The 13426-nt window shown below is 45.8% G+C and overlaps 1 protein-coding gene and 1 non-coding gene across 2 annotated transcripts in view; one reads left to right on the forward strand and one right to left on the reverse strand.

Moving 5' to 3' along the window:
• Window positions 1–13426, forward strand: part of JPT2 (Jupiter microtubule associated homolog 2) — a 24475-nt gene that overhangs the window by 7700 nt on the left and 3349 nt on the right. Inside the window, exons 2-4 of the mRNA XM_017511211.2 lie at window positions 2707–2855; window positions 6704–6846; window positions 12582–12630. Coding sequence (XP_017366700.1) covers window positions 2707–2855; window positions 6704–6846; window positions 12582–12630 — 341 coding nt within the window. The remainder of the gene's footprint in view (window positions 1–2706; window positions 2856–6703; window positions 6847–12581; window positions 12631–13426) is intronic.
• On the reverse strand, window positions 845–951 carry LOC119468529. The gene has a single exon (XR_005197224.1). It is a non-coding gene; the product is annotated as a U6 spliceosomal RNA (small nuclear RNA).

Consider the following 13426-nt stretch of genomic DNA (forward strand, 5'->3'; position numbering starts at 1 on the left):
AAAAAAAAAAAAAAAAAAACCAACTTCATTAGGCCTCTTTCTCAAATGCATTTAAAAAGTTTTTCCAGTTGTTCTGAATTCAGCATTTCGCTGGTTTGCTAATGTAGTCTGTGCTTTGGTAATAGAGCTACGTGGCAATTCCTTATTAGTTCTTAAGTTTTTGCAATAAAAAGTGATTCAAGGGCTGGACATAGAAGCTCACGCCTGTAATCCCTACACTTTGGGAAGCCAAGACAGGCGGATCACCTGAGGTCAGGAATTCAAGACCAGCCTGACCAACATGGGGAAACCCCATCTCTGCTAAAAATACAAAATTAGCCGGGCATGGCAGTGCCTGCCTGTAATCCCAGCTACTTGGAAGGCTGAGGCAGGAGAATCGCTTGAACCTGGGAGGCAGAGGTTGGGGTGAGCTGAGATCACATTATCGCAGTCCAGCCTAGGCGACAAGAGCAAGACTCTGTCTCAAAAAATAAAAATAAAAAAATTAGCCGGGCGTGGTGGCGGGTGCCTGTAATTCCAGCTACTTGGGAGGCTGAAGCAGGAGCACCCAGTGGGCAGAGGTTGCAATGAGCCGAGATCACGCCATTGCATGACAAGAGCAAAACTCCCTCTCAAAAAAAAAAAAAGGTGATTCAAGGTTCTGCTCTACCTCTGAAGTGTCTAGTTTAAAACTTTGAATAGTAAATGGCAGTTTGCCAAAGCGCAGGACTTCAATGTCTTGTTATGTGTGTGTGAGCAGTGGGAACACTGCGTTCCTCACAGGTGTTTAATTAGAACCAATACTGGTAGAATGCCACTGTATTTTAGAGGTGCCATTTATTCCATACACGTTGATGTTTACAACATATATGTGGAAGGCTTCACTAATTTGCACGTCTTCCATGCACAGGGGCCATGCTAATCTTCTCTGATTCATTCCAACTTTAGTGTATGTGCTGCTGAAGCGAACACCATACAGGCTGATCTGAAATGAACCGTGGGGCTAGTAAGTGTGTTCTTTGGTCTTTCCCCTGTTCCACTAGGCTTCAGGATCAGGGGTGGCCAGCCCATTGTATATTCCCAGGACTCACCGGATTGACGTTGGTGGCACTTCCTCTGGTCTGGGCCAACACCATCCGGTAGAGATATGGGCCACAGGTAGAACTTACAATTTTCTAGTATTCACATTTTTAAAGTAATAAGAGAAATTTTAATAGATTTACTCAACCTGGTATATACAAAATATGGCTTGAACATGTGATCTGCAGAAAGACGTTATTTCAGTGGTGTGTGGAAACTTGGGGCAAAAACACAAATAAATGTTTTGCCTTTACTTCTGCTGAGCCTGCAAGATCTGATGTGTGGTTGGGTTGACAGTGCATCTCAGTACATACCAGCCTTGTCTTTGTGTTCAGTGGTCACGTGACCAGGGGCCCCATACTGAAGTGCACAGGTCTAGCCCTTTGGGTCAAGCATGTCCTAGGGGTAAATGGTGGATGCCTCCTCATTCCTTAAGACAGGCAGTAGAACGTGGTCCAGGTTCTGGATATAGGCGTCCTGGGTTTTTTGTTTTGTTTTGTTTTTAGATGGGAGTGTCACTGTGTCACCCAGAGCGAATCCTTTACCCAGGCTGAAGTGCAGTGGTGCAATCTTGGCTCACTGCAATATCAGCCTCCCAAGTACCTGGGATTACAGGTGTGTGCCACCATGCCTTGCTAATTTTGGTATTTTTAGTAGAGATGGGGTTTCACCATGTTGCACAGGCTGGTCCTGAACTCCTGACCTCAGGTGATTGGCCTGCCTCAGCCTCCCAAAGTGGTGGAATTACAGGTACTGCCGGTTTGAAATCTTGGCTTTACTACTTTTATGCAGCTTTTTTACAAATTTACTTCATTTCTCTTTATCTCAGATGTATCATCTGTGCAAATAATCCTTGCCTATAGGGTTGTTGTGGGATTAAGTGAATATAATTTACTTGTAAAGTGCTTAGAATAGTATCTGGCATATAGTAAGCACTTAACAAATGTAAGCTACAGCATTAAATACCTGAATGTGTTTACAGTATTAAACACTGCTCTATACCAATTAAAATTAGTATTAAACTCTACTGAATGTGGCTTAATTTGCCTCTTAGGGAAATTATGAGTGGTCATAGGAATAATTTCAAATATAGAAGTTTCTAGAGATTTTTGGCATAACCAAGATACATAAAGAAGACTTTTCAGGGAAGCTTAAGAGCAGTAAAAGAAGTCTGGCATCTGTAAACTAGTCATACCAATATTAAATAATGATGGTGTGTGATTTCTTACTAGATGTTAATAAACTATTTTGCTGGGCATGATGGTTGATACTGTAACCGCAGCACTTTGGGAGCCCAAAGTGGGCAAATCACTTGAGCTTAAGGAGTTTGAGACCAACCTGGGCAACATGGCAAAACCCGTCTCTACCAAAAGGACAAACAATTAGAAGGGTGTGGTGGTGGTGGTGGTGGTGGTGGTGGTGGTGGGCACCTGTAATCCCAGCTACTCAGGAGGCAGAGATGGGAGGATCACTTTAGTCCAGGAGGCAGAGGTTGTAGTGAGCCAAGATAATGTCACTGTACTCCAGTCTGGGTGGACAGAAGAAAAAACAAAATAATTTTACCCTGTCTAATTGTGCCAAAATCCTTGCAGAGTGGCAAGCTTCCAGGTCATTTATCAGTAATCAGCGTGTACTCTGTGCTTGTAGGGCCATGAAGCCCCCAGGAGGAGAATCGAGCAATCTTTTTGGAAGTCCAGAAGAAGCTACTCCTTCCAGCAGGCCTAATAGGATGGCATCTAATATTTTTGGACCAACGGAAGAACCAAAGAACTTACCCAAGAGGACAAATCCCCCAGGTATGGGCCTTCGGAAATTTCTAATCCTTCGGCTCTACCTACTCTTGTCTGAAAATATTTTCTGTTTCTTTATACTGATCCTTTCCCATATTTTCTGATTCAGGTAATCACTTGTCATCACAGTTCTTCCAAAATGAAAACGTTCTTAATTGTACTTTGTCTTTGAGGTGGATTGAGCAGTCTTGAATTCTCCATTTATTCAGGAGACTTTGGTTGAATACAGGCATTGAGGATACAAAGGTAGATGGAGTCTTCTGGATCCTGCAGGGAGCTGCTCCCAGTTGTTCCACGGACCCCCTTGAGATTCCTGAAATTACATGCAAATTATTGTGGATTTAAATGTTTTCCTTAGGAAGGGAGAGTGTTTTTAATCAGATCATCAGTGGAATTGAAACTCTTCACAAGGAAGAATTGATCTATCATACGTCTACGTGGTTCTCCAGTATTTACCCGACTTCGTAGTGCTTACAGTGGGAGGGACTCTTTGAAAAAGGTTTCTCTTGGCCGAGAGACTGTCCAGTTGAATAACCACATGGTGGAGGTTACCTGAGTAGCTTTGCCCTGTCTGTCCAGGAGGGGAAAGCATGGTGTCTTCCATCCTTAGAAAGTTTGGGAGGCCATGCTCAGGTGTCGGTGTGTCAGGCAGGTCATGAAGCAGAGCCAGATCCACTCCCTACCTCACCCCATTTTGTGGTACCAATATTTCTTGACCAAATGTAGAAGAAAAAAGCAGTAGATCCAGAACTTAGTTTTTTGTTTTGTTTTGTTTTTTGTTTGTTTTGACACAGGGTCTCACTTTGTCACCCAGGCTGGAGTGCAGTGGCACCATCACGACTCACTGCAGCCTTGACTTCCCAGGCTCAGGTGATCCTTTTTTCTCAGCCTCCTGAGTAAGCTGTGATTACAGACATATGCCAACACACTTTTTTTTTTTTTTTTTTGGGTGGAGACAGCGTTTAACCATGTTGCCTACGGTGGTCTCAAACTCCTGGGCTCAAGCCAGCTGCCCACCTTGGCCTCTCAAATTGCTGAGATTACAGACATGTACCGCTGCGCCCAACGGAAGCTAGGTTTGCTGCTTTTTTCTTGGTCTGTTTGGTTGCTTTTTTGGATGTAGTTAAAGAAGTGTTTTAGCCGGGCACAGTGGCTCACACCTGTTAATCCCAGCACACTGGGAGGCCGAGGCAGGTGCATCACCTGAGGTTGTGGTGAGCCGAGATCACGCCATTGTACTCCAGCCTGGGCAGCAAGAGCAAAACTCCGTCTCAAAAAAAAAAAAAGAAAGAAAGAAAAGAGCAGTGAGTGTTTCTTATTGAGTGACTCACATTCTTATTGTTTCCAGTTGATGAGCTTAGGGCCAGGGGCTCCTGCCTGTCCTCTGTAGCAAGGCTGGTGGAATAATACATTGCACGCAAGACAGAGAATCAAATCTGAGGCGCTTCCAGGCATATGAGTCTGCTTACTCAGCCCCTGCTCAGCAGAGCTGTCCCTAGAGCACTCCCTGGAAGGCAGGCAGTACCACCTTGCCCGTCCCACAGTCTGATGCCCAGTGGGGAGCCCGGCCCCTTGCAGCTGGCGAGCCAGCCTCTGCTCCCGGTCACAGTGTTTGGTGCCAGCCATCATGGCTCCCCATGCCAGCTTCCTGCTTCTCGTGGTCCTTCTCACAGTTGTTTGGAGTTTCTCTGTCCCTCCAAGTACTCTTTGAAAACAGTTAATGGGGCCAGGCGCGATTGCTCACGCCTGTAATCCCAACACTTTGGGAGGCCGAGGCGGGCAGATCACGAGGTCAGGAGATGGAGACCATCCTGGCCAACACGGTGAAACCCTGTCTCTACTAAAAATACAAAACAATTAGCTGGGTGTGGTGGTACATGCCTGTAGTCCCAGCTACTCAGGAGGCTGAGGCAGGAGAATTGCTTGAACCCAGGAGGTGGAGATTGCATTGAGCCAAGATTGCACCACTGTACTCCAGCCTGGGTGACAGTGATACAGAGCCCTTGGAAATCCAATCTAGCAGGAGGAAAAAACATAACTTGAATTTATCTTCAATTATGAGTGAATTTAGGCATCTTTTTTTGCTTCAAAACTGAATTTAGTTTTCATATATACAGTGTGACTACCTAGTTATGAAGGTCAGAAGCAGAGGTACGTTGTTTAGGTTTACACATATGTGGTAAAAATGTTTGTGGTTTCCAGAAAATTCAGGAGTTTGGTGACCTTGGGGAGGGGAGGCACGTAGGAGTTTCTGGAGACGGCACTGTTTTCTGTGGCCTGGACAGTGGTTGCCTGGTGTCTGCCTCGGAGTTATTTGTGATAGTTAACGTCTCACAGACTTTTCTGTGTTCTATTTCACCCTTTAACTATTTTTTTTAAATGAGTAGTATCTTTGGCCAAAAACTTCAAATTGAGTTACTTTTCTATTTTAAAAAGCTGGATTCACATTTGAAAAAAAAAAAAAAAAAAAAAAAAAAAAAAAAAAGCCATTGTAGGCCAGCCAGGAACACTGCAGTGGGGGCTGGGGTTTGCACACAGCAGTTCTCTCCGGCCGTGGTCCTGACGTGCTTGCTGACACAGCCCTGGCATTGCCGAGGGTTTACTCAGCAGGCCAGGACTGTTCTAAACACTTCACCTGCGTTAACTCATTTCGCCTCACCAGCGACCCTAGGTAGGTATTATTTTCTATTACCTTTTATGTTTTGTTGGGTTTTTGAGACAGGATCTCAATCTGTCACCCAGGCTGGAGTGCAGTGGCGTGATCACAACTCACAACTCCAACTTCTGAGCTCAGGCAATCCTCCCAACTCAGCCCCCTGAGTAGTGGGACCACAGGCTGATTTTAAAATATTTTTGTAGAGACAAGGTCCCACTTGTTTTCCAGGCTAGTCTTGAACTCCTTGAACTCCCACCTTGGCCTCCCACAGTGCTGTGACTACAGGTGTGAGTCAGCACACCTGGACTGTTTATATTACCTTTTTAAAACTAAGAAGATGGAGATGAAAGAAGGTTGGCAGGGTCTCACTGTTAATGAGCAGCTGAGCAGACTCTGACGCAGGCAGTCTGGCCACAGGACACCCTCACCACTGTGCTGTGCTGGCTTCCCTGGCTTCCCTGGTCAAGGGTTTCAGGCGTGGGGACTGTGGGTCCCTGGGAGGTCCATGGCTGACGTTTAGAAGGTTTATAATCACCCTCAATTAATATGAAAAATGTACACATGGCCGGTGCAGTGGCCCACCCCTGTAATTCTAGCACTTTGGGAGGCCGATGCAGGTGGATCACGAGGTCAGGAGATGGAGACCATCCTGGCCAACGTGGTGAATACAAAAAATATTTTGTATTCAAAATAGAAAAATTAGCTGGGCATGGTGGCAGGCAACTGCAATCCCGGCTATTCGGGAGGCTGAGGCAGGAGAATGACTAATAAATATGTTCAGGATTGCAGGTATGTTATTAAATTCAAAACTGTGTGACTTAAACATACAGTTGTTTTCATTTAATCTACTGAAGAACTTTTCATGGGTTTCGTGAGAAGACAGTTCAGGTGGAAAGCATGAAGTGTTCAAGGTTAAGGAAATTCTAGAGAGAAAATGTGCAGTTTGATGCCATCTCACCTCTAGAGGCCAGCCTAGATCAGCTCAGTTCTAGATGTGAGGGCTACAAGCAGGCCCCTGATATAGCAGTGGTTTTGACTAGCTCCTCAGGGATTTAGGTCTGAGCATCCTGCCCTGTTGCCCTGGAGCTGAGGGCTGGCACTGGGGGTTACAATGAGAGGACGTCTCTAAAGCGCTGCAGGTGTGGGGTGGGGTCCGGTGGACATCTGGTTGCTCAGTGGTCTGTTATTGTTTCTGCAGGGGGTAAAGGAAGCGGTATCTTTGACGAATCAACTCCCGTGCAGACTCGACAGCACCTGAACCCACCTGGAGGGAAGACCAGTGACATTTTTGGGTCCCCAGTCACTGCCACTTCACGCTTGGCACACCCAAACAAACCCAAGGTATGGACTACATTCAGATAGCAGACATGACAGAACAGAGCAGGTAAGCCAAGGACTCTTTAAAAAAAGCTCCAAGACATGTTTTTAGGGAGAATCACAGTGGATGACGTTGATTATTCTGGATGCAAGCATTAGTCATCGAGTTTGGAAGTTCCCCTGAGTCACCCAGGAAATAGTCCAGCCTTGGGCCGACTGAAGCCGGGAGGAAGCTCTTCCTGTGCTGGTGACAGGCGCCCACTTCAGACGGGCTGTGTGCTCCTGACTGCAGTGCTGCAGAGTGGGAAGAAGAGGTGGGGAATGGAGCATGCAGCAGAGGAGCTGGCCCTCGTCCATCTTCCACTCTTCCAGTTGCATCTGGGAAAGGAAAAGTGACAGTTCTTTTTCAATGGGCTTTTTCCAACACAGTTGAGGTCCTCGACTGGCTACCTGTGCAGATTGTCAGTGCTTGACTAAAGCGTAGTTGACACCTCTGACTCAGTAGTGGCACCAGTAGAATAAGACAAGTGGCCTGGAAAGGAGAGGAATGCCTGAGCAGTGTGACCTCAGGCATGGACTTAGCAAGGCGTGATCAGATCTGCACTCTCCCTGGGCCGTGGTGGAGGTTGCCTGCCACCAGTCTTGGCTTCCCTGAGGACCAGAGCCTGCAGCACCTACTCTGGCTTGGGCATGTGTTTGAGTGGCGGCAGAGCATTTCTAGGCTTTACCGCAGCCACTCTTCGTCAGTAATAAAGGTCAGGATTTATTACTAACATGATTCACAATATTTTCTCGTCTATTCAGTTGGCTACCTTTTTTGTGGTAAAAAGATTTGGTCTAGGCGGGGCGCGGTGGCTCACGCCTGTAATCCCAACATTTTGGGAGGCCAAGGGGGGCAGACTGCCTGAGCTCAGGAGTTTGCAAACAGCCTGGGCAACACGGTGAAACCCCACCTCTACTAAAAATACAAAAAATTAGCCAGGTGTGGTAGCGTGCGCCCATAGTCCCAGCTACTCAGGAGGCTGAGGCAGGAGAATTGCTTCAACCCGGAGGCGGAGGTTACAGCGAGCCGAGATTGCACCATTGCACTTCAGCCTGGGCAACAGAGCAAGACTGTCTCAAAAAAACAAACAAAAAAAGATATGGTCTAGTTCCCTAAAGCAGAAAATTCTTAAAATTCTTAACCATTTCTGGAGTTACTTACACCTAGGAAATTGCTGCACTTGTATTGGTTTCTATGCTGGAAGGTAGCCTGTTGCAGAACTGAAATGGAAATAGGGAAGGAGAGAACATGAATGGATGTGAGCGTCGACCATGGCCAGCTGGGTGGGATTGCCCTGCATCTCTCCTGTGCTGGCATCTCTGCAGCCATATCTGTTTCCAGTTTAGAGTCTCATGGGACCGCTAAATTCTGCTGAGGTGTTTTTTGTTGTCACTGTTTGTTTTCTTTTCTTTTCTTTTTGAGACGGAGTCTCACTCTGTCACCAAGGCTGGAGTGCAGTGGCACAATCTCAACTATCGCAGCCTCTGTCTCCCAGGTTCAAGCGATTCTCCTGCCTCAGCCTCCTGAGTAGCTGGGATTACAGGTGTGCGCCACCCTGCCCCACTAATTTTTGTATTTTTAGTACAGATGGGATTTCACCATGTTGGCCAGGCTGGTCTCAAACTCCTGACCTCAGGTGATTCGCCCGCCTTGGCCTCCCAAAGTGCTGGTATTACAGGCGTGAGCCACTGTGCCCAGTCATTTCAAGAGAGCATCTCTTAGGGAAGTATCATTGGGGGCTTTACTACAAGCTGAACTTTAGCCAGACCAGAAATGTCCTAAAAGTCAGCAGTTCAGTATGTGAAGCGCTCGAAATAGCCAAACACGAGCAGGTTCCTTCCTGCTGCGATTTCACACATTCCAGTGAACATGGATTGAGTGGAGGACTGTAGGCCACCAGTACAGCTGGTCGTAGAACGAGGGGAAACAGAATAGAGCTTTCTTTGGTTTTTTAAATAAAGTTCTTTTGGTCCAGGACCATTGGACATTTATAGCATCACTGAAGAAATGACTCATTCCAGGTCAGGGTGGTGAATGTACAGAATGAGCCTAGACTATCTTGTAATGCCAGAAAACGAGGAAGCCCTTAGAGGCTGCTGGGATGGTGTCGGAGGACTCGGGGACCAAGGTGAAGAGGAGCCGTGAGCCGGAGATGGGCCCATTGGATTATCAATAAGTAAAATAACTGCACTGGAGTTAAAGTCACCAACTATTTACAATTCTTGGCTTCATAATGATACTCAAAATCATCTAATTTATGGCCTTTGGAGAATGCTAGAAGACCAGCTCATCACTGTGGAATCTTGTGGAGGACAGAATGGACATTTAGCCAGCATTTTCTGCACGAAGTGTGTGTTAGGATAGCAGCTGTTGAAAGAAAGTCCACTTTTACAAAAGTGCTCCGGTCTGTAAGTGAAGAAGGAATAAAGGAGTTAGAATATCGCTGTTTTACAGACCTGTATGGAAATGGTGAATCTGGGAAATGTTCATCAATGCCTATTAACATGAGAAAGAGCCAACAGTTAAGGGCCTGGGAATGGAAGTCCACCATGGGTCACCATTGACGCTGTCTTGTCAAAAAAATGAAGCTCAAATCAGACCAACCCACATATTAACACCACAGAGCTGCACTCAGAACAATGCCTTATATAGGAATGACATGACGAACAGTAGAGGGAGGTCCTGGAGATTAAAGAGAGACAAAAATGTAGCCCTGTGAGAGTTCTAATGGTGTTTTATTTTGAAGTGGAGAAAAAAAAAGTCCTATAATTCTTATGGAATTTCATGGGAGCCCCAAGTATCCAAAAATAATAGTAGTTGAAAAAGATGTTGGAGGCTCATAATTCCTGCTTTCAAATCTTAATACAAAGCAACAGTAATCCAAACAGCATGGCACCGGCATGAAGACAGACATACTAACCAGAGGAGTCTAGTTGAGAACTAAGTAACCCTTCCAAATAAACCCTTTTGGTACATTAATGTTTTTCACAAGGGTACCATGACCGTTTAGTGGGGGAAAGAACAGTCTCTTCAGCACATGGCATTCGGAAAATTGCATATGCACATGCAGAAACATAAAGGCTTACTCTGCCTTACACCATAAACAAGAATGAACTCAAAATGGATCGAAGACCTAAAGTTAAGGGCAAAAACTATAAAATTCTTAGCAACAAAAATAAAATCAGTAATTTGGGCCATGCATGGTGGCTCACACCTGTAAAATCCCGGTACTTTGGGAGGCTGAAGTGGGAGAATCACTTGAGCCCAGGAGTTCCAGACCAGCCTGGACAACATAGGGAAACTTCATCTCTTAAAAAAGTTTTTAAAAAGTAGCTGGGTGTGGTAGCATGCATCTGTGATCCTAGCTACCTGGGAGGCTGAGGTGGGAGGATTGCTTGAGCCCAGGTGTTCAAGGCTACTGTGAGCAGTGATTTTGCCATTTGCTCTCCAGCCTGGCTGATGGAATGAGACCCTGTCTCAAAAAAATTATTAAAAGCCTGGGCATGGTAGCTCATATCTATAACCCCAGCACTTTGAAGGCTGAAGCAGGCAGATCGCTTGAGCCTAGGATTTTAAGATCAGCCTGGGCAATGTGACAAAACGCCTTCTCCACAAAAATAAAATTAACTGGGCATGGTGGCCTACACCTGTGGTCCCAGCTATTTGGGAGGCTGAGATGGGAGGATCACTTAAGCCCAGGAGGCAGAGGTTGCGGTGAGCTAAGATGATACCACTGCACCTCTGGCATGGGCAACAGAGTGAAACTCTCTGAATAAATAAATAAATAGGTCTTTATTAAAGTTAAAAACTTCTCTGCATCAAAGGACACTATCAAGAGTGAAAAGAGGCCGGGCATGGTAGTTCACGCCTATAATCCCAGCACTTTGTGAGGCCAAGATGAGTAGATCACCTGAGGTCAGGAGTTTGACACCAGCCTGGCCAACATGGTAAAAACCCACCTCTACTAAAAATACAAAAACTAGCCAGGTGTCATGGCGTGTGCTGTAATCCCAGCTACTCGGAAGGCTGAGGCAGAAGAATTGCTTGAACCTGGGAGACTGAGGTTGCAGTAGGCCAAGATCAGTTGTGCCACCGCACTCCAGCCTGGGCAACAGAATGAGACTCTGTCTCTAAAAAAAAAAGTGAAAAGACAACCCACAGAATGAGAAAAAATATTCACAAATCATATGTCTGATAAGGGGCTACTATCCAGAATATATAAAGAATGCCTACAACCCAACAACAAAATAACCCAATTCAGAAATGGCAGTAGATTTGAATATATATTTCTCCAAAGAAAAGATCCAAGTGGCCGGGCGCAGTGGCTCACGCCTATAATCCCAGCACTTTGGGAGGCCGAGGCGGGTGGATCACAAGGTCAAGAGATCAAGACCATCCTGGTCAACATGGTGAAACCCCGTCTCTACTAAAAATACAAAAATTAGCCGGGCATGGTGGCACTGCCTGTAGTCCCAGCTACTCGGGAGGCTGAGGCAGGAGAATTGCTTGAACCCAGAAGGCGGAGGTTGTGGTGAGCCGAGATCGTGCCATTGCACTCCAGCCTGCGTAACAAGCGAAACTCCGTCTCAAAAAAGAAAAAGAAAAAAGAAAAGATAGAAGCATACAAGCACCCTAGATCCACCTGAAAAAGAGCCACAGTGTCATTCATCACTGGGGAAATGCACATCAGAAACCTGGGGAATGCCACTTCATGCCTGCTCGGATGGTGTGATACAGAAATAGAAAACAAGAGTTGGTGAGGATATGGAGAAACTGGAACCCTCCTCCGTGGCTAGTGGGAATGTGAAATGGTGCAGTGGCTATGGACACTTTGCCAGTTCCTCAGTCAGACAGGATTACCACATGACTGAACAGTTCCACTCTTAAGTACGTACTCAAAAGATTTGAAAACAAGGAGTCAAACACTAGATCCTTGCACACCTATTTTCATAACAGGATTATTCACAGAAGCCCAAGCACAGAAACAACCCAGTTGTCCATCAGCAGATGAACGGGTAAACAAGTGGTCTGTCCATACAGTGGAACATTACTCAGCCAGAAAGGAATGAAGCATTGACACACACTACAGCATGGATGAACCCTCAAAATATTATGCTAATATTTAAATTTGACTTTGAGGCTGGGCGCAGTGGCTCACGCCTGTAATCCCAGCCCTTTGGGAGGCTAAGGTGGGCAAATCACTTGAGCCTAGGAATTCGAGACCAGCTGGGCAATGTGGCAAAACCCTGTCTCTACAAAAAATACAAAAATTAGCCAGATGTGTTGGCTCACACCTGTAGTCCCCACTACTTGGGAGGCTGAGGTGTGAGGATCACTCAGCCCAGGAGGCAGAGGCTGCAGTGAGCTGAGATCGTGCCACTGCACTCCAGCCTGGGCGACAGAACAAGACTCAGTCTCAAAATTTAAAAAAAAAATTGACTTTGATATTTAAGGAATCATTACTATTTGCAGTTTTGAGGATGTTACTGATATTTTTTAAAGGATGTTTTTAAGAGCTACGTCTTGAAATATGTAGGGATAAATGAAATATCGGATTTGTTTCAAAATAACCTGTAGAGGGCTGTGGGGGGACTGAGGTCAGATATACAGACATTTTGTAAGTTATAAAGGTATATGCCCTGGTTTTCATTGTCCATTTGAATGAGGGTCAAAGTTTTCTGAGTGAGTCCTGACTTGGTGGTTTGCCTTGTTGCAGGACCATGTTTTCTTATATGAAGGAGAAGAACCAAAATCGGATCTTAAAGGTGAGCTTTTGCTTTCTGACCCTTCTCTTTAGTGGCATCATTCTTTCTGGAAGAGTTGTTGGTGTGTCCCCTGAGAATGAAAGGGAGTATATCTCTGCACTTCTGAGCCAGCTGATTAAAACAGGCTGGGGTGTGTCCACTGTGAGAGGATTCAGCATTTGAAGAAGGCTAGGGTGAAATGCTGGGACTTTGTTGTCGTGCTCATCAGCCTAGGCCCAGGGCCATGGGTGGTCTCGCAGAAGCGGATCTGTGTAGTGAAGGGCAGGGATCCTAAACCCTCAGTGAACTCATGACCGAGGGTTGAGCTGGCAGAACTAATCGAGAAGAGAGCGGCACAGGGAGGGGCAGGGGATGGGGACAGGTATTTCCATGGTGGGTCACCTTGAGAGTGAGCCACTGCTCAGGCTGAGCGGCAGACTTCGACTCCTCTGCAGCTCTTTAGCCTGACCACGGACATCGGTTGCTGCCTTTGGGTCTTCATTTCCCTTAACTAGTGACCAAGATTCACCTTGGAAAAGCCCAGGGTAACAACGACAGGGCCTGCCTTTGCCTTGCTCGACCCTCAGCTAGGACGCATTCATGCCTCTCCTCAGGATCACTCTCAGGGAGCTTGCTTTTCATACTTGTGATGGAAGAAATGGAGGCTAACAAGCAATATAAACAATTCACTTAGGGAAAAATCAAGGAGTATTTATAGTAGCAAGCCCTAACTTTATGCACATTTCCTTTCTTTCTTTTTTTTTTTTTTTTTTTTTTTTTTTTTTTTTTTTTTTTTTTTTTTTTTTTTTTTTTTTTT

This window comes from Cebus imitator, unplaced genomic scaffold (assembly GCF_001604975.1).
Source record: "Cebus imitator isolate Cc_AM_T3 unplaced genomic scaffold, Cebus_imitator-1.0 Scaffold444, whole genome shotgun sequence".
In the NCBI taxonomy this organism is placed as follows: Eukaryota; Metazoa; Chordata; class Mammalia; order Primates; family Cebidae; genus Cebus; species Cebus imitator.